This window comes from Octodon degus, unplaced genomic scaffold (genome assembly GCF_000260255.1).
Source record: "Octodon degus isolate 3935 unplaced genomic scaffold, OctDeg1.0 scaffold00022, whole genome shotgun sequence".
Classification (NCBI taxonomy): Eukaryota; Metazoa; Chordata; class Mammalia; order Rodentia; family Octodontidae; genus Octodon; species Octodon degus.
Window position 1 is genome coordinate 8964756 of NW_004524598.1, and position 21437 is coordinate 8986192.

The 21437-nt window shown below is 40.7% G+C and overlaps 1 protein-coding gene across 1 annotated transcript in view; it reads left to right on the plus strand.

Moving 5' to 3' along the window:
• The window catches only part of Ube2j1 (ubiquitin conjugating enzyme E2 J1), a 29859-nt gene that overhangs the window by 1577 nt on the left and 6845 nt on the right, over positions 1-21437 (plus strand). The window contains exons 2-7 of the mRNA XM_004628208.3: positions 5398-5471; positions 6323-6454; positions 12528-12612; positions 12978-13083; positions 18630-18759; positions 20614-20733. Of these exons, the coding sequence (XP_004628265.1) occupies positions 5412-5471; positions 6323-6454; positions 12528-12612; positions 12978-13083; positions 18630-18759; positions 20614-20733 (633 nt within the window). The 5' untranslated portion in view covers positions 5398-5411. The remainder of the gene's footprint in view (positions 1-5397; positions 5472-6322; positions 6455-12527; positions 12613-12977; positions 13084-18629; positions 18760-20613; positions 20734-21437) is intronic.

Here is a 21437-nt window from a genome sequence, read left to right on the forward strand (position 1 = left end):
GTCTAGGGGGTGTTCAGGGTCTCACTACATTGGGCTCGTAGTGATCCGCCTGTTTACAGCCTCCTAAGAGCTGGGCTTACAGGCGGGCACCACCACACCCAGTCTCTTGGAATGTTTGTTGAATGGACAGGTGTGCAGGGTCTTTATGACAGACACATCAGTGCTTAAATGTACTGAAGCGCCTGCATCCTGTGAGCAGGAAGAGGTCAGTCTTGTTGACACCCTCAGGATGCCTGCTTCCTGCATTTCTCATGCTTTGGGGACTGATGATAGCGGGATATTTGCATGCCAAGAGAAGTTGATCTTTGGGAGACAGCAACCTGTAAAGATCCCTTTACTCTGGCTGGGTGCCGGTTCCAGATCTCAGAATTAGCTCAGTGAGCCAACCTGGACACGTGGAGTGCTGTTTGGCAGCCGAGAGCTTTGATAAGAGTTACCTTATGACCTCCATGAGAAGGAAGAGTAAGGGCAGGCCTGCAGGTTGGAATCATCTTGCAAAGAGAGGCAAGAGCTAGCGTAGAAACCTCTGCTCTCTAGCCGGGGGGAAGCAAGCGGTACGGGTATCAGGAGAAGCAGACTGTGCTTTACCATAGTTGCCTGGTGGCACTGTGCACCTTGACGCTTTCTTCTTCTTCTTTTTTTTTTAAATTTTATTTATTTATGGGGGGGCAGCTCAGACCACCAGGGGGCGTGACTGGCTGGCATGTGGTGCTGGGGTATTGAACCGCGGTCCCTGTGCTTTGCGAAGCTTGTTCCAAGTAGGAGCTTTAGACCACTGAGCCATCTCACCAGCCCCGACGCTTTTTCTTGAGAGCCAGGGGAACCCTGCCTTAGACAACTCCATGTGCCAAGGACTGATTTAGACCCTGGGAGAATGGTTGAGAAGGCCCTGTTTTCCACACCTCCTTTTGCCTCCCCAAGCTGGGCCAGAATTTTGATACTGCTCTAAATCCAGGATCCCTGTTTTTTTTTTGCTCGAGCAATCATAATATATATTATTCCTGAAAAATATACTTTGTGAAAACACTAATCTCCCCTTCGCTTTGGCTGTCTGGCTCCTGTGCTCACGTGGCACATGGCTGTGTAAGAACGAATAAAATCAATGTGTCTAGTTGTTGAGCCAGTGATTATTCCTTTCTAGGATTGGAGTGTGTGTGTGTGTGTATGCATGCTTCTGTCTGTACTAGGGATTGAACATAGGCCTTTGCACTGAGCTACATCCATTGCTCTTTTAAAATTTTTATTTTTCATTTTGAGACAGGTTCTCACCAAGCTGTTAAGTTGCCAGGCTGGGTTTGAACTTCAGACCCTCCTGCCTCAGCCTCCCACAATACTGGGATTATAAATTTGCACCACCATTTCTTTTTTTTTTTCTTTTTTTTCGGAACTGGGAATTGAACTCAGGTCCTTGCACTTGACACGGAAGTGCTTATTCCACTGAGCCATCTCTCCAGCTTCTGCACCACCATTTCTGACAAATGTATTCTAATGGTTCTGATCTTTCCATACATGTCTCATAATATCCAGGTACAATTATTGAGTTTTTATTTTTGTCTCTTCTATTGAACTGAGCTGAGTAGCAAAGAGTTGAAAAATGTGGGAAGGGTACAGAATGACATAAAATCTGACTTCTTCAGAGTAATCTTTTTTATTTTAATCCAGACAGCTGATAAGGAATAGTCTGGCACTTTTGATTGCTGACAGCAGTCAAACCACTTAATTCTATTGGTACTTCCTTAATTTTATAGATCTCAAATGATATTATAATTATTTATTTTTGAGGCAGTGTTTCTTTAAATTGCCCTGCTTGGGCTTGAATTTGTGATTCTTCAATCTTGGCCTCTCAAATGCTGGGATTACAGGTGTGCATCATACACCCAACTATATTACTTTAAACCAGAAGTTTCAAAGGCCTGCCAAATAGCTCAGCAGATTAAAGTGCCTGCAAGCAGGTGCAGGTGCTGGGGTTTGATTCCTATGTTGTGCGGGGGTGCCTGTAATCCCAGTACTTGGGAGGCTGTAAGCAGGAGGATCACTACGAGTCCGATCTAGTAGTCAGACCCTGAACACCCTGTAGACCCTTCCCTAAAATATAGCATAAAAATAAATAAACCAGAGGTTTCAAATCCTTGTTCCTTGGGCTCCTTAGAAGTGAAGTAAATGGAAAGAGGCCTGGGGTAAATAGCTTGCAGCTCCTTCCACTCCTCCTCTTCTTCCTTCTTCCTTCCTTTTTTTTTTTTTTTTTTTTAGACAGGGTTTCACTGTGACTGGTCTTGAACTCACTAAGTAGCCAGGCTGGTCAGAAATTCTCAGTGATCCTCCTGCCTTGACCTCCAGAGTGATGGGATTTCTGGTATGCACCACCACACCCAGTCCTTTTAAACTTTTCTTTTGAATAAAAGATTTTGTCTTATCAAGTAAATTTTTTTTTTTTTTTTTTTGGCGGAACCGGGGATTGAACTCAGGCCCTTGCGCTTACCAGGGAAGCGCTTATTCCACTGAACCATCTCCCCAGCCCCAAGAAATTTTTCTTTTTCTTTTTTTTTTTTTTGGCGGAACCAGGGATTGAACTCAGGCCCTTGCGCTTGCCAGGGAAGCACTTATTCCACTGAGCCATCTCTCCAGCCCCTTCAAGTAAATTTGAAGACCACTGTCTTTAGATTCTTGGGGGAAAGGTATGCTAGAAGATACTAACATTGGGTTCAACTACTATTTGAATGCTTACTCTGCTGAGCCTGGAGGAGACTGCAGTGACAGCCACCCGCCCACCCATCCTTGCTGCTCTTTAGCAGGAAAGTCAGATTTGACTGTGAGGGGGATAAACCTTTGAAAAGATAAAGCATGGTAATGATGGCGCTTAGCAGGGGGCTCTACCCAGGCTCCAGGGCAGTGGTTTTCACACCTGACTAGGGTTAGAGTAATCTGCAGGGCGTTCCTAGAAGGGAATCTCTAGTAACTCTTCTTAGGCAGGGAAGAGAAGTGTCAAGGTCTTTCTGAGAAAGTTAAAGATCAGAAAAATGAGAGCCAGTCTGCAAGCTGGGGAAACCCTAAGGACTGAAGGAGAGAGAAGGTGGAGTGTGTTTAGAAAACTGAACAAAGGGGCGGGGGAGATGGCTCAGTAGAATAAGCGCCTCCCTGGCAAGCACAAGGGCCGGAGTTCAATCCCAGGTTCTGCCAAAATAAATAAATAAATAAACAAACAAAACTGAACAAAGCTCAGGGAAAGAGGGTCTAGTATAGCATTCATCGCGTTGCTTGTATTTTTTCTTTTTAGTTTTTTTTTATTTATGTGTGTGTGTGTGTGTGTGTGGCCAGCTCAGCCCACCAGGGGCGGGGCTGGCTGGCATGTGGTGCTGGGGGATTGAACCGCGGTCCCTGTGCTTTGCTGAGCTTGTTCTAAGTAGGTGCTTTAGACCACTGAGCCATCTCACCAGCCCCGCGTTGCTTGTATTGACAACTTTCAACTATAAGTTGAAACCGTATGGCCTTTCGACTATAAGCTTTCAACTATAAGCTTCTTGGTGACAAAAACTTTTTCTCCTGCCTTTCCTGGGAACTTGGTGAATATTTGGTGATCAAGTGAACAAAGTTTCTGACTACAGGAGCTTAGTTCAGAGTAGAAGGTAGAAAAGATTACTAATTATGAAATAGGATAATGGCTTAACTTTTAAAAAAATCTTAAGAGCCCTTGATTTAAATGAAATTTTACAGAAAATTTGTGATACCAAGTGGCCTGTTCTGGTTGTACTTCTGTAGGAGCCACTTCTTAGTTAACCTCTCCCCTTACATTTTTATTTATTTATTTATTTAGTGTGTGTGTGTGTGTGTGTATGTGTGGCCAGCTCAGCCCACCAGGGGGCGGGGCTGGCTGGCATGTGGTGCTGGGGGATTGAACCACGGTCCCTGTGCTTTGCCAAGCTTGTTCCAAGTAGGTGCTTTAGACCACTGAGCCATCTCGCCAGCCCCTCCCCTTACATTTGAAACTATCCAAAAGCACATTTAACTTTTATTATTCTCTCTGCTATTTGTATCCAGTTGACTAAATACTTGTTTTCCTTTCAAGTACTAGCACCCTTTTTCTCTATCTCCTCTGTAGTTAGGTGCCCAGTTGGTCCTGCCAATCTTTGGCAAACGCTTCTCTTGTAGTGTATGTTGAACTAGTGGTTTCAAGAAGTTTCTAGAAGCCTTTTCTCTGGCTTTGCCAACCTGCTCTAGTATCCTGACATTTTCTGTGTACCTACAGCATGGAGGTTGGGATCCAGAGTGTACATCTAAGGGTTGAACTTTGAGAACATCAGGGAAAGAAAGAGGGTACAGATTACAGAGAGCGTTGTGGGGTTCAGGGGCTCTCCCGCTGGTGTTCACTTAGCTAGAGATACAAGGCCATGGAGGTGGAAGGAGAGATGAAAATCGTTGTGAAACCCTGTTAAGGTGCTAGGTGGAAAGTGGATTGGTGGCTCCCCAGAGGAATACAGGAACATTAGGTGGCCTTGGGTTTTGGTGAAAGCTGCTGGTGACCCTGGAATGACATCAGTATGCCCGCGTCTGTGATTTTTACCCCCTCTCTCACTAAAGCTTAGCTGCTTGAGTGTAGACACCAAATAAGGTGGTCGGGATGGGTCAGCTGAGTTGAGTTTGATCAGAGGAGCAAGTGTAAGGGCCAAAGTGTGGATAAAGAGAAGTCAGCGTCGGTGTAGGTGGGGTGAAGTAAGTTACGTGTAGATGAGGTTTAAATAAGCTGAATAGTAATTCTATAAAGGAATTTTAATTCAGACTGTGGAGATTCAGTGAACTCCAAGACAGTTGCATTAAGTTAATGCTAGATGGTAAGTGGACACACCCCAGAAGCTGAGGACATAGGCAGTTTTCTTCTGAGCAGGAGATCCAGAAGGTACATTTTTATATATAGGTATTTTAACAAGGCAGAGTCAAACTGCCTCAGTTGGAATCCCAGCTCTTATCTCCTAGCTGTCTGGCCTTCAGCACATTCTTTGGTGACTCAGTTTCCTTATCTGGAAAATGAGGAAAAACAATAGTAGCAATCTAGTAGTGTTGTTCTGAGAATTCAGTGAGTTAATATAGTATTTGTAAGGTACATAGATAAATGCTACCATACAGAGAGTATACATAAGTACTTATTAAATAAAAGTGGTACCTGCCATATATATCTTTAATTCAATATGTAACTTCTCAGTATGCCGTTCTTCTGATGCCAGGCTACTATTTTCTTTTCCTCTTCTTCCTTCATTACTGTTACCCCATAATTAAACCCTTACTCTATGTTCAGTTGAGTTACACTTTTTTCATTTAAGTCGGAAATTTTTCATTAGGCTTGTAAGTTTATACTAATCACGCAAAAATATATTTTAAATATCCATTTTATGAATTTTATTTTAGCTGTTAAACGTTTAATGAAAGAAGCAGCAGAATTGAAAGATCCAACAGATCATTACCATGCGCAGCCTTTAGAGGTTAGTTCTCCATGTGGATTTTTATACTTTACTATTTAAGAGAAGTGCTTTTTAAAACTGCTTTTTCGTTGCTTCGAGTCATTACAGATGTATTTTTTTTTATTACAGATGTATTTGATGTAGTTTTTGATCTCTGTATTTTATTAGCTTTTGGAATTAGACATTTTAGACGAAGCAGATTTCTGGTCTGTAAGTGGGTCTCAGATACTAACTTAACATTAGGTCTTGAGTGTGTGTCAGGAAAAGTGGAAACAACTCCCGACTGCAGTTTAGAAGACTGTGTCTAAAGAAGGCCTCAGCAGCCCCTCTGGGCTTTTTTCATGAACATCTTTGGCTTTCTTTAATCTCAGTTGTAAAAGGATAACATTTAAATGTGCTTAGTCAGATTTTCATGGTAATAGGATAAAAATGCAATAATATATATACAGGCATTTTACAAACTGAAAAGTATTTGGTAACTGTAAGATGATGTAGCAAATGTTATTAGCAAGTAGCAAATAGTTAATATTACTGACCGTTCATAAACAAATTATAAGGGATAATTTATAAAGATTTAACCCAAATTTATAATAATTGTTATATGATAGTTACCACAAATTGGTATTCCTTCAAGGAAAAATGGTAAATATTTTAGTTCTTATGAGACATAAAACTTAGGTTAAACTGCTTTTATTTATACCTTTTTATTGTTTTTTATATATACCTTTTTATTAAGATTTTGTGCAGTAGAAACTAAGCAATAATATAAAATATTTGATTTTTTCTCACCTGATAATTCCAATATTCATACTAATTGAAATGCTCACACTTTTGACCTTACTAATTCCTTGTCAATTATTATTTTCATTTAGGATAACCTTTTTGAATGGCACTTCACAGTAAGAGGGCCCCCAGATTCTGATTTTGATGGAGGAGTTTATCATGGACGAATAGTGCTGCCGCCAGAGTACCCCATGAAGCCACCCAGCATTATTCTCCTGACAGTAAGAATTCTTGGCTTTTTGAAAAACTTGTGGATTACCTCTTCCCGATGGTTGTAAAATACAGTCAGATGCGTATTTTCATTCAGAAACGAAGTGGACTTGAGGTGTATCCTGAGGGGGCCGCTCCTGTGGCTGCTCATCGTTGGAAACACCTGCTAGAGTAACACTGGCTTGGTTTAGCTCACAGGTCTCTTTCTTAGGCCTGCTGGTAAGGCTCTACAGGACAGCAAACCCTGAAAGACCTGAGAACTTTTCTTTTAGCTTGAGATATTTGCGTGTCCTAGAGGCTGTACTACTCTGAATAGTGTAGCGTGCCGGGCAAGGCAGACCCATCTACCATAAATGCTCCCAAAATGTAAATTGCTGGAAGAAGTTGGACATAAGACCACAGCAGTTTTGAAGTTGTTATTGTCCATAATTCAAGTGGAGATAGAAGAATTGTGGCAAGGCAGATGGAATGACTGGAGTAAACATCAGTTCTTTTAAAATGGCTGTCATGAAGACAGAGGACCTCACTAAAGTGGCCTTGATGAGTATTAAAGAAATCACAGGGGGGCCGGGGAGATGGCTCAGTGGAATAAGCGCTTCCCTGGCAAGTGCAAGGGCCTGAGTTCAATCCCCGGTTTTGCAAAAAAAAAAAAAAAAAAAAAGAAATCACAGGGGGCCTGCCCCTTAGCCAGTTCTTTAAGTGGCTGCTTCAACAAAGCAGTCAGGCTCAGGTTGCTGTGGTTCGATCCCCACAACTCAAGCCAGACAAACCTGCCCTGAAGGCATTGGGAGCAAAAAAAAAGAAATCACAGGAAAATCCCTTGAAGATTTATTTACTTAAAAAAAAAAAAAAAAGAAATAAAGTAGAGCATTATTTTATTTTGCCTTTGGAGATCAGGTGCTGGAATTGTGATTTTTTTTTTTCCCCAAAAAAGAATTCCTGAGAAGCTGATGCATGTGATAAGTGCTAGAGATGCTAACGAATGCATAAATGTTAGGGTGTAGTGGTGAGGCGTCAGTGAAGCACTGTGTGCCCAGTGCTAGGCGTGCTCTGGTCGCATCGTCTGACTTTCCTACTGTCTTATTCTTTTCCTCTCTTTCCAGTGAGAATGATACCTACTTCATTGAATTGATACAGAATTGTTAGTGTCTTATGTGTAGCTCTTAGACTCAACACAGCATCCTAGGCTATTATAGTTTACATCCTCAGCAGAATTTCTTTCCATCTTTACACTTTTTTTTTCAGACAGGGTCATGCTGTTAAATATTTCAGCTGGCCTCAAACTCAGGGCAATCCTCCTGCCTCAGCCTCCTGAGTGCTGGGATTGCAGGTATGTACCACCGTACCTGACACATTTTATTTTTATGTGAAAGAAAACTATTGATCCAACCCCCTTCTTCGTTAAGCTTTCCTTTTCTCATTTCCTTTAATTTTTATCTAAGTTTAATTCTCCCCTATCCTTGAAAAACACAAAACCTTTCAGTTACCATTTTAAGCTGTTTCTGCTTTTCTCTTTGGTAGCTTCTAGGGCCTCCTTACTCCTGTGCAGCCTGTTGCAGTCTGGCTTTCACACATGGTGCCCTGTGCCCCGTGTGGGAGAGCCGTCTGAGGGATCCCACTGCGCTGTCCCAGTTGTCTCGGTTCCTGACCCAGAGGTAGAGCGTGGTGGAACAAGGTGCTCCTCGGCACGTGGCAGATGGGTGCCGCTTTTCCCTACACTTGACACAGTGGGAATGGCATCTGCTTTAGTGCTGAGACACCTGGATTCTGACTAGCACTCTTTCCGTGACACTGTGCCGAGGCTATGGGTTGTCTTTGAAGTTTGCCTTTTTTTTCTGTCAAAAGGAATTTTGTGTGTGGTAAATGTAAGCATGCTATACATATAGCTCCTGGCATATAGACATGGCTAAAAAGTGTTTGGTGTACCGAGATGCGTCGGTCCTGGGAGGAGGGCTGCAAGCAGGGTCCTGGAGGCATCCTGCTGTGTCATGAGTCGCTTCATTCAGTTACTAGACCCTTGGCGATACCCAGTGGCCCAGAGGGAGGTGTGTGGGGAAATGGGTGTGTTTGTTGTGGGGCTGGGGATCCTTAGCAGCAGCTCTGCCCAGTACAGAAATACTTCTGTAGTGTTTTGTTTTGTTTTATTTAATTTTAATTTTTTTTTTTTTAAGCCAGGGATTGAACTCAAGTCCTTGCACTTGCCAGGCAAGCACTTATTCAACTGAGCTATCTTCTCGGCCCCACTTGTGTAGTTAAACAGTGGTCAACTTATAATGGACCCTAGCCCCGCCCTCTTGATATGTTCAGTGTTGTACTCTTTTTGGGTTAGTTCTTGACTTCTGAAAATCTTTTTCAGCTTTTTCTCACCAGATATTTCGTAACCATGAGTCATGTGCGCGCCCCTCAGCTGGGTGCAGCAGAGGATGAGTCAAAGTCTGTGGCCAACGGAAACGTGTGTTCTAAGTCCACCCGTCCTCCCGCTCACTCTTTCCTAAGCTAGTTCCTTTTACAGAGCACCTTAGACTGATGCTTGCTTTTTATCTCAGGAAGGACAGTGTTACCAGCCATCACTGGGTTTATGCTGACAAAAGAAGAGGGAGCCATAGGTTCTGTAGAACACACCCCTCAAGAGAGAAGAGCCTTTGTCTTAAGCATAGATACTCTCTTATGGCATCAGTGTGCTTACATTTCACCTGCCTGCTCGACATCATTTATAGTTCTTCCACTAAGCCATGAGATGCAGCTGAAGTCATTATCTCTTTTTGTTTTCATTACCATACAAAATTTACTCAAATTACATCCATTGGAAGTGGTGAGATCACAGCTAGAGAACAGGTCACCCTGTAGCAAGTCTATTTACAGAATCCATCATAAAAGCTTTTTTTTGTTGTTCATTTTTTTAAAAATTATTTATTTATTACATTTTTATTGAGTGTGTATGTGTGTGTATGTGTGTGGCCAGCTGAGCCCACCAGGGGGCGGGGCTGGCTGGCATGTGGTGCTGGGGGATCGAACCGCGGTCCCTGTGCTTTGCCAAGCTTGTTCCAAGTAGGTGCTTTAGACCACTGAGCCATCTCTCCAGCCCCTGTTGTTCATTTTTTATACATTATATTACATATTTTCTTTTTTAAACTAGCATATAATACAAAGCTAAACTGATTAGTAGTATGCCTACTCCCAATCTTGGGAGAAGTACTTCCTTTTTATAGAATCATGTACCCTGTAGGAAGAGAAATTCCTGCACTGACAATTTCCATCCAACTTCCTTCACAAGGCATCGTCCCTCCGATCCTTCCTTCTCATACACACAACTTGTTACGCATGCACTGAGTTCCTATGTCCTTTTCCTGAAATCCAATGCTTTAAATACTGCAATTCTATTTACAAGTCTACATGTAAGACAGAAATGAAAACAAGAACCACAACAGCAACAACAAAACACAAACAAGGTAACACTCTTAAAAAATTACAAACCAGCTGGGAAATATTTTGGCAGTGTGTACAAGTTAATTGCTAGTTTTGTATAAATTGCTCAATAATGAAAAAGTGAGTAGACTACATATCAACTTAAAGGATTGCTATGTACAACTTTACATATAAACACACCTAACACTGTTTGACAGCTTACGTGTTGCCCTTTATACACTTTATTTTCTAAGGCTCACGCAGTCATAATGTGCACACTTGTAACTTTTAGCCTTTCGTGTGTGAGATTTAGTAGCAGCAACTCAGTGGTACCATGAAACCTGCCTACTTACTACTTAAAGTAACACAAACACTGTAGTACTAACCCACTTGGTGTGCCAGATACTATGGGGAAAGAAAATGACTAACGCCAACAGAATACAGTATGGACGTCAAATTCATGTACCCCAGTTAAGCTCATGAACTGGAAAAATCATATGCACGCAAGAATTTTTAAGACTTATTATATTCCTTTCTTTTTTTTAAGCAATAAATACAGCATTACATTACGAAAAGGTTCAACGAGAAAGTCAACACAACACACAACAACCTAGCCAGGTGAGCTCAGTCTTTAGACTTTGGGAAAAAATCAGCTCTGTGCAGCTGGCAAAAAGAAGGAGCCAGAGCTGGAAGCAGAGGCAGCTACCCAGATGAGATAAATACGGGGCATAGGGGAAAGCTTGGCATAAATGGTTTCCCATGCAGGAGAAGACCCCACAGTGCACTTCCAGTAGGCACTCAATACGAAGCTCCCCTCCTTCCTCCACTCCAGCGCTTCATCTTGGACCACACGGATATTCTGTACCAAGTCCAGTGTGTGTGAGGGGATGAGGCTGAAGAAGAGAGAAGAAGATAGTCTGCACCTTTGTTTTTCTTCTCAAACATACACCACACACACCCACACACAGAGTTTAAAGTGCTGGTGTCATCTGTCTGGACCCCACCACCACTTCGCATATTGTGGAAATCTATCTAGAGTAAACTGGCTGGGGTTCTTGTGGTTTATTAGTATTTGTTTCCTAAGGGATACCATCAATTCAATCAAATGCGTAGGAGTCCAGTGCCTACCATGTGCCTCCAATGGGCCAGGCACAAAACATTTCAATTCAAATGTTCGTTCGGAGGTTAGTTTTTTGTGACTTCCTCATTTCTGCAGTCCTTAGTATCCAAGTAGTGGATTTGAGGTACAAGGCCACATTCCCAGGAGGAGATGGCCAGTGCCATCTGCCAGTGGGAATGCCATTCCTGGACACAACTGTGGGATCTGCAGTGGACAGGAAGCTTCCAACTTGGGACACCATTCCTGAGGAGAGAAGAGGGAGATGCCCTGGCGTTCTATCACTTTGCTTAGTCCAATTTCCTTTAGTCCAACATGCTTCTTCACGGGGGAAGGGGAGCTGGATGTGACCAGGACTCTTCTACCCCGACAGAGTGGGAGTGCTCTGCTCTTTCTAGCTTGAGGAAGTGCCCCCCACAGAATGCCACCCACAATGGGGATGTCCTCCCTAGAGGCCTCTCCATCTGACCCATCCTGAGAAGTGGTCCCCCTGAGTGTGGCATAAAAGCCCTTTCCCTGGTCACAGGGGCCTGGGAAGCCCAAGGACGGAGGGGGTCCGTGCCTGCTGCTCTTTGGGACTGCTTCAGTCTGTGGGCTACCCATGTCACAGAGCTCCAGGCTGGACTGGCCCTGAGCCTCCTTCCCCAGAAAGGAAGCAAGATGGGGCAGTGGTTTTTGCGGAGGCTGGTAGACCTCGGGTCACACAGGTTTAGATGCTCTGATAGGCAGAGGTCCTCTCCCTCTGCTAAAGCAATACAACTTTTCAAAAACCGCTTCAAAGTAAACAGTGACTTGAAATGGTGATGGGTGCCACAGGAATGCTTAAATGGCAGCTAAAGAAAAAAGTCTAAAACAATCCACAAAGAACTGGTAAGTAGGCATCTGCCACAAAGCAACTGGAAACTCACAAATACACTGGGGACACTGGAGCGGGAGTAGGAGTGGGAAAATGGAGACAGGAAAATCCACAACAGCTTTGAGTGACAGAACTCCACTAGTCCTCTGGACCTGAAACAGGTACTTTGAAAACAGGTTCTTCACCTGAAAGGCTGTGGAGGTTCTTGTGACCTCCTTACTAAGACACATTATCTCTACTCTACCTCTTCTGTGTCCCTGACTTAGTAAGTGGCATCTTCCTTATGAAAACCACTTTTATCTCACAGCCTTTCCTCTGTTCTTTACCAGTGTCTAGTCAGGCGGCAGGTCCTTAGAGTCTTAGCCTCTTCCTTTTTTTCTCTTCAAGATCCTTAGCTCAACATAGCTCTGTACTGGGTTAGAGGACATCAGTATGTTTTCATGTATTGATTACTTAGACTCCCGTTGTATAAATCAATTTCAAAAAGGTGCTGATACAACTTCTAAAAACAGCTTTTATAATCCATTCAACATCCACCAAACATTTTAGAATCTCTGTAAGAGGCCAAAAATGTGTTCCCTTAAAGTTATATTTGTTTAAAAATTATCTTTAGAATTATTGTTCACATATAAATATAAAATATATTTACATTAGAAAGTATTAAACAGTAAACACACCTGTATAATTTGTATTGTTTATTTGTAAGGCTAACGGACGATTTGAAGTGGGCAAGAAAATCTGTTTGAGCATCTCAGGACATCATCCTGAGACCTGGCAGCCGTCATGGAGTAGTGAGTATTAGTTAATAGTAAATTTAAGGGCTGGGGAGGTAGCTCAGTGGCATGGCGCCTGCCTAGCAAGCGCAAGGTCCTGAGTTTGAGTCCTGGTTCCAAAAAAATGAATTTAAATCTTCTAAAGCTTTATTCAGTTCATAATAATAGATAAAAATACACTCTTGAGATCAAAGTTGTTTTGGGTAAATAATTTGATATTAGTGAATAAATAATAAAAATGCTTTTTCATGTATAGATTTTTACCAGCATATTAATACAACTCCCCTATTTATACCTCCTTTTAGTCTTCTTTTCCCCCATTTTAGAGTAAACCCAGTTTCCTTTACAAAGCAGTTTAGATTGATGTTTCCTTTTTGTTTCAGTAAGGACGGCGTTACTAGCGATCATCGGGTTTATGCCAACGAAAGGAGAGGGAGCCATAGGTTCTCTAGATTACACCCCTGAAGAGAGACGAGCACTCGCCAAAAAGTAAGTGTTGCCTCCCGTGCTTTGCTAAGGTCTGAGTGCCTTTGTGGGCCATGGTTGTTAGGAAGCAGGCTCTGTCTCTTACCATGTCGGAGACCTTGGCTCAGAGCCTTGCCTTACTGTTGCTATTGGACAAGCCCAATTCTACTGATTGGGGTTACCAGAATCTACACAATTTCATGATTTTGGTTCTTGGGGAGGGGGACTAACGCAGGGCTGTGTTGGGCAGGAGCTTGTCTACTGAGCTATGCTGCCAATGCTGCTATTTCATTTTGTAAAAGCAGTTGCTAGTATTCTCTTAAGATGCATTTCATAAAAAGAAAAAGGGGGGGGGGCCCTGGGGAGATAGCTCAGTAGAACAAGTGCTTGCCTGGCAAGCGCAAGGGCATGAGTTCAATACCCGGTTCGGAAAAAAAAAAGATGCATTTCATTATAGTGCGAGACATAGTCTCCAGGAAAGTATTTCTGATTATTTGTCTCCACTTAGAAGGTATTAGAGAAAAAAAAATAACCTAAAGCAATTACTTTTATTTAGCTTTTCATGAGATTAAAAACTTCTTGAGCATTGGGAGGGAATCCACTGATATCTACAGTATCTACCTCATTGCACTTACACTGTAAAGATCAGAGTAAAATAGAGACTTTATCAATTTGTGACTGCTCCATGTTATTACTTGCTTTTTTTGAGACAGTGTCTCACTCTCCAGTTTAGGCTGCCCTTGAGCTCACTTGTAGCCCAGGCTGGCCTCCAACTTGCAGTGATCCTCCTGCCTCAGCCTCCCCTGTGCTGGGATTACAGATGTGCACCACCACACCAGGTGTTATTACCTGCTTTTTCTGGATGAATATTTTATCAACATAACTAAGATTATTCAAGTTAAAGTCATCTTTCCTTTAATTAATATTGAGACCTAGTTCTTTTTTTTTTTTCTTTTCATTATGTTTATTACTTCCTTAGTATGAAGAGGAGTTTTAGTTTGATATAATGTCAATTGACTATTTTTGCTTTTGTTTGCTGTTCTGGGTATCATATCCACACAATTATTGAACATCTCAGTATCCTGAAAAATTTAATGTATTTTTCTTCTGATAGCTTCAATTTTAGAAGAAAATAGGATTTTCTTTATTTCCAAAAATGTGTTGAAAATTTTGAACTTTGAATATTAAATATATTGTTATCTATTTCCAGCCCCATTTATTATTCAACCATTCAATATTGTAATTAGATCTTAATCTCAGTTTATTCTAGTAATGCTTTAAAGTTTTACTCTAAATTACAAATAAATGTTCCTTAATTATTATTATATATTTGCTACTAAGTTAGTAGCAGTTATATTTATATCTAAACTAATTCCAATGATAAAGTTCATATAATTGTAGTTTTTAAGTCTTTTCCTATGTCTATGTGATATGCTTGAAACGTGAAATTTGCTCTTAAATTTGTCCAATTTCTTTTGTTCTATTTATTGTTCTGTATTTGCCTTTGTTCTGTTTGTTCTGTATTAGTTTTCTCTCCTTTACCTCTTATTATTGATAGAAGAAGTATACAACAAATCTACATTGAATGATGCCCATTTTCTCTTTGAGCCATTTTTAGATATTGCTCACTTTTCATTGGTTACAGATTTCAGAGGCTTCATTGAGTTCTTTGTTTCTTTGTTTATTTTTTTTTTGAAGTATTGAAGGCTATGTTACATGCAGATTATTTCAACCAATTTAACATGCCACTTTATTCTATATCTTTGTTTTGTTAGTTCAGTCTTTTGCTTTGCTTTAGTATCTACTTTCTTTTTACCATCAAGAGAATCATTTCATACAGTAACAAAAGTCTGCCACCAGAAAAGTGTATATAATTAATTTAACCTACTTTTTTTTTTTTTTTTGCCAGAACTGGGGATTGAACTCAGGCCCTTGCACTTGCCAGGAAAGCACTTATCCCACTAAGCCATCTCCACAGCCCCCCAATTTAACCTACTTTATTATATTAAAATAATAATGAAACTATCAATTGACATCCGTAGCACACATGACAACTTACAATATTTTTCTGTTCTATGTTATTTCAGATTATTTAAGGAGTATTATAAAGCAAAAACTGTCATTATTTTAGCCGCATTTTATCCTGTTTTACTAAGAACATAAATATTCAGGGATTATAAGTGAGTCTGTTGTCGGCCCACCATGTACTTCAGGGACACCCTTGAGCTTCACAGTTGTAATCTGGTCTGTGGCTCTTTTCCATACGAGACATCTTCCTGGATCATCCTTAAAATCCATCAAGAAACACAATGCTGTGATATACATACCTCCTGTTCATGTTATACTTTCCAATATTTAGTCTATAGTGGTTCTGTCCATAATCAGCTGGCTTCAAGGCAGGGTGGCATGGAAGAGGGGCAACAGTTCACAACCACATGAGGCTTTGAGTGGCTATCCAGCCACAAACCTTGGCAGGAAGCGATGGGATGTTGCTTCAAAGAGTTCACTGCTGAGCTATCTCCCTAGCTCTCCAGTTCCAGTATTAATGAGGACCATGTATACTTGTGATAGGCTATGTTGAACTTCTTCAGTCGCCATACATAGAAGTACTCATGAGATTCTCCGAGACGGGAGACTTCAACTACTGCCTACAATATTTGGACTGGCATCATGTATGAAAAGATCCTTTAAAAACTACTCCAAATACAGCTTCTCTAATTGTAATGGAACACCCATCTGGGCTAGGACTGGGTCTGAGACCTAGTTCTTGATTTTGATAATTTCCTTGTATTGAATCTGCTACTTGCCACTCTTCAGAAAAATTACTTTGAATTGCAGCACATTTTACCCTAGCACAGCCCAAAGTAGGCCTCCATAGATAGCTCATGGTAGAGGACTTGCCAACCCTGGATTTCCAATACCAGAAAATAAAAAATAAAATTATATTTTAATCTCTGGAAGAGTTGGTAGACACTCTGGTATTATTAGCAGCTATTATTTTTAAACCTTATTCCCAAATTCTGGAGATGTACTTTACTTGAAGCTATTGTTCACAGGTTACAATATGTAGTTTACATATACAATATTTTTTTTTGATTTATTATGTTGACTTTCTAGATAATTTTATCCAGTTAATGTGCAACACTTTTTACAAATAAACTTAGGGGCCGGGGAGATGGCTTAGTGGAATAAGTGCTCCCTGGCAAGCACAAGGGCCTGAGTTCAATCCCTGGTTCCACCAAAAAATAAATAAATAAATAAACAAACTTAGTTTCTTACTGTTACGTATTTTCTCAATTCTGAGTTTTCAGTCTGTGATAGAAGCCCTTTTAGAAATGGTTTTGCAGGGCCGGCATGATAGCTCAGGGGACTAAAGCACCTGCTTAGGCAGAGATCCCCGGTGTGCTGTGCCAGCCCCATCCGTGGGGGGCGCTGAGAGTGCGATTTAGACTGGGCATGGTGGTGCGTGCCTGTAATCCCAGCGCTTGGGAGACTGAAAACAGCCTGGGAGGATCACTACGAGTCTAGTCTATGTAGTGAGACCCTGTAAACCCTGTCCTAAATACAGGGAAAAAAGAAAGAAAGAAAAAAAGAAAAAGAAAAGAAAAAAGAAATGATTTTGCATTCAGCTGTGGTAACCTAATATCCTTGTGGCTAAAAATATACATTAAAATAAACAGTCTCCTGTAACTGTCATCTGACTTCTCAGTTAAAAGTGAATATATTGTAAGGAAATATGAACAACAATGTTGCTTTTGGAGAAGAAAATATAAAATATTAAATATAATTATAAAAACTCAAATTTTTATATTTTATAAATTTTTTTGTTGCTAATATTTTTTTCATACATAGTTACTAATTGTCTTGGTGAATTAGTACATATATGTATCAAATATTGATTTTTTTTAACTTTTTATCGCCTCCTTTATCTACTTCTTTTTCTTTTTTTTTGACAGAACTGGGGATTAAACTCGGGCCCTTGTGCTTGCCAGGGAAGTGCTTATTCTACTGAGTCATCTCCCCGGCTCCCTCTACTTTTTATATTTTATAAATTTAAACACGTTCTTCAAGACCTTAGGCTTTTAAATTACCAACCTGGAAGCACCATAGAAAGAAGTTTTACTTCTTTTTTTTTGTTTGTGATGCTGGCTTGAACTCACAGCATGGCACATGGTGGGCAGCCTCTCTACCCTGAGCTGTATCCTCAGCCCTAAAATTTTTTTAGAAAGTTTAATAATGTGTTCCTGCAGACTGTACATGTCTAATTTCAGTTGCTAAAATCCTGGTAGCACTCTTGCGAGGCTTAGGGCAGTTGAAAATGCATTTGGAATACAAAGGGGATCTGGGAGAATTTTATCTAGGGAAATAGATGAGTTAACAGGTATAGTCTAGAATGTGTTTGACATAATTAATGATAAGGGGCCAGGGAGATGGCTCAGTAGAATAAGGACTTCCCTGGCAAGCACAAGAGCCTGAGTTCAATCCCCGGTTCTGCCAAAAATACAAAATAAAATAAAGATATAATCAATGATAAATTCATTCTTAGTATTTTTCACAAGTTCTTCGAAGTCTTCCACAAGACAGCTAAGATAACTGCTACTAATTTCTATCAGTTCATTGAAAGGAACGGTTAGTGCTTACATTGTTGATTAGTCTTACACGCCTGTATCTGGTAATCTGAGTAAATGCTTTGAAGATAATATGCAATATAATAACCACTGTTAATTTCCTATCTTGTCTTGAAATTCTGTGTCTTTTTTATTATCTTTAAAATAAAAAAAATTGGGCTGGTGAGATGGCTCAGTGGTCTAAAGCACCTACTTAGAACAAGCTAAGCAAAGCACAGGGACCACGGTTCAATCCCCCAGCACCACATGCCAGCCAGCCCGCCCACTGGTGGGCTGAGCTGGCCACACACACACACACACACACACACACAAATAAATAAATAAAATAAAAAATAAAATAAATGGGCTGGGGAGATGGCTCAGTGGAATAAGAGCTTCCCTGGCAAGTGCAAGGGCCTGAGTTCAATCTCTGGTTCTGCAAAAAAAAAAAAAAAAAAAAAAGAATAGTCTTTGTAAGTTTTTTCAAGAAATAGTGAAGTATATTTTTAGTTGATTTTCTCCTAAAAGATTGAGTTTTATAACGGGCCTAGGACAGTATCAGATAATTTATACATTATGTAACTATATAGATTTGAAATTTTTTTTTTTTTTTGTGGAACCAGGGATGGAACTCAGGCCCTTGCACTTGCCAGGAAAGCGCTTATTCCACTGAGCCATCTCCCCGGCCCCTGAAATTTATTTTGGTTTTGGTAGATTCTTTTTTTTTTTAAATTTTATGTATTTATTTGTGTGTGTGTGTGACCAGCTCAGCCCACGAGGGGGCGGGGCTGGCTGGCATGTGGTGCTGGGGGATTAAACCGCGGTCGCTGCGCTTTTGCTAAGCTTGTTCTAAGTAGGTGCTTTAGACCACTGAGCCATCTCACCAGCCCCTAGATTCTTGAATAAAAGAAAGAAATCTAATACCTGTACCTTTTTTTAAAATACAAAATTGTTTCCTGCCAGGTCCCAAGATTTCTGCTGTGAGGGCTGCGGCTCTGCCATGAAGGATGTCCTGCTGCCTTTAAAATCAGGGAGCGACTCGAGCCAGGCTGACCAAGAAGCCAAGGAACTCGCGAGACAGATCAGCTTTAAGGTACCATAAATTCCTACATAAGTCCTAATTATCTAGACTTTGTATTTATTAGTCAGTTTTGGGTAGAAAGAAGGCAATATAGTTTTGCAATAGGTTTCAGAAATAATTCTTTGTTCTCATAAAACTCACACTCATATATGCATTACGCCATAGCAGTTAAAACCTGGACCCTGGTATATATATCAAGGTTCAGATTTCAGCTTTGCGTCTTAGTAGTACGTCAGGTGTGTATTTTTTTCTCACCCATAAATAATATGGATGTCCATTCCATTGGAAGGTTGTAAGGATTGAGCTAATAGAGGTAGTACATGTGTTACGTTGAGATCTACTCCGGTGCTTAATAAGTTCTAGCTGTTATTAGAGACGATGTAGATAAGTAGCAAGAATAAAATTATAACCAGGTGTGGTGGCACAGCCTTGTAATCCTAGCGCTTGAGAAGCTGAGACAGGATTGCTGCAGATGTTAGACCAGCCTGGACTACGTAGTGAGAACCTGTCTCTTAAAAAAATTATCTTTGTCCTAATTCTATTCACCCAAAATAACACTTAACATTTGCTGTCTCTCTGTTTTATTCCTTTTCTTCATGTTTTACCCAAACATAATATCTATGTAGAATTTTAATACTTTGGCTGTACTTATAGCTCTGGAATTTAATTAGTGCATAAAAAAATCAGCCTGCATTAAGCAGCATGCCTCCTCTTCCCCTTCTTTATTTCTCTTTATCCTGTCTGTCCTTCTGGGTCTAGTTCTTGGAAATTTTTTCTTCTATTTTACTTTTGTCTTTTTTTTTTTTTTTTTTGGTACCAGGGATTGAACTCGGGACCTTGTGCTTGCCAGGCCAGCACTTATTCTACTGAGCTATCTCCTCGGCCCCTCTCTTCTATTTTATTGTAGTGCCTGAAAAAGGAGGTATAAATGTTGATTATAATTTCTTCCTTCAGAGGGTTAGACCCAGATATGCGTTTTTTGGTTTTTTTGTGGTACCGGCGATTGAACTCAGGACCCTTGCTAGGCAAGTGCTTATTCTACTGAGATATCTCCCTGGCTCTAGAACTTTGCAGATTTAAGAAAATATGTGTACTGTATATTAACTTAATTTGCAATAGAATGTGGAACAGCACCTCATAATCAAACCTATTAATTAGGGGCTGGTGAGATGGCTCAGTGGTCTAAAGCACCTACCTAGAACAAGCTAAGCAAAGCACAGGGACTGAGGTTCAATGCCCCAGCACCACATGCCAACCAGCCCCGCCCCCTGGTGGGCTGAGCTGGCCACACACACACACACATAAATAAATAAATAAAAATTAAAAAAAACCCTATTAATTAATATTTCCTCAGCAAGCCTATGACTTTACACTAATCAGGAACAGAGGCTATTCTAGGGGCTGGGGAGTGTTGCTCAGTGGTAGAGCCCTTGTCTAGTTGTGTGAGGCCTTGGGTTTGATCTCCAACACTGCCAAAGTTAAGCTAAGCTCAGTGGCAGAGTGCTTGCCTGGCATATTGGCATGCTTCATTTGATCCTCTGCTCTGGAAGAAAAAAACCACAAGACTTAATTGTCTCCCATGACTTCACATCAGGCTTTACCTAGAAATAGCCCCAAAAGCTTTTTATGAGAATTTTCTAGAATTATAGATTATGAACCATGATACTGGTTTTGTTCCTAAGTAACAGCTCCTTGAGAACAGGGATTGTCTTGCCCTGTAATACCTAGCCTAGTGTCAGACACGTAGGGGCTGAAGGCTTTACTGATTGATAGCAGCAATTACAACAAATCCAAGAGAGGAATAGTTTGTGCACTGTTCTATGTGTTTCTTCTTGTAACATTGTTCTTGGGTATTTCTTGTTACAGGCAGAAGTCAATTCATCTGGAAAGACTATTGCTGAGTCAGAGTTAAACCATTCTTTTTCATTAAATGATTTACAAGATAACATACCTACAACATTCCAGGATGCTACGGCCAGCACGTCGGTATGACTCTTACTTTTTTTTTTAATTTTTATTTATTTATGTGTGTGTGTGTGGCCAGCTCAGCCCACCAGGGGGCAGGGGTGGGGCTGGCTGGCATGTGGTGCTGGGGGATTGAACCGCGGTCCCTGTGCTTTGCTGAGCTTGTTCTAAGTAGGTGCTTTAGACCACTGAGCCATCTCACCAGCCCAACTCTTACTTTTTTCATATATATATGTATATAGTTGATCTCAGATGAAAATATGAAAATTTTGGTACCTGAAAAGTTGGGTTTTAGCCCAGCTCTAATGAATTATACAGTGGTATCTCAGATCACAATCTCAATTCTCTTCACAATTCTGACTGTAAACCGAACTGAGAAAAAACAAGATCAAATTTTCCCATGTAAGGTCAACATTGAACCTAACCATTGAAATTGATTTGGTTCTCATTCAACTCGGTTTGCAACCAGAATCATGGAAAGAATCAAGCTTGGAAACTAATGTATCACTGTATCTTTTTATTATTATTTTTTAAATTCAGTACAGGGTCTGCAGGATTCTATCCTGGGCTTTAGTTTTTTTTTAACTTTTAAGTCCTGTTGTCCTAGAATTCTATGATTTTTGAGAGGTTAGTTTCAGTATATTGCTAGACTCTGAATAAAACACTTTCTAAATGAACACTGTTGTTGGCAGGTTTATTAAATTACATTAAAGTACTGGCTTGAG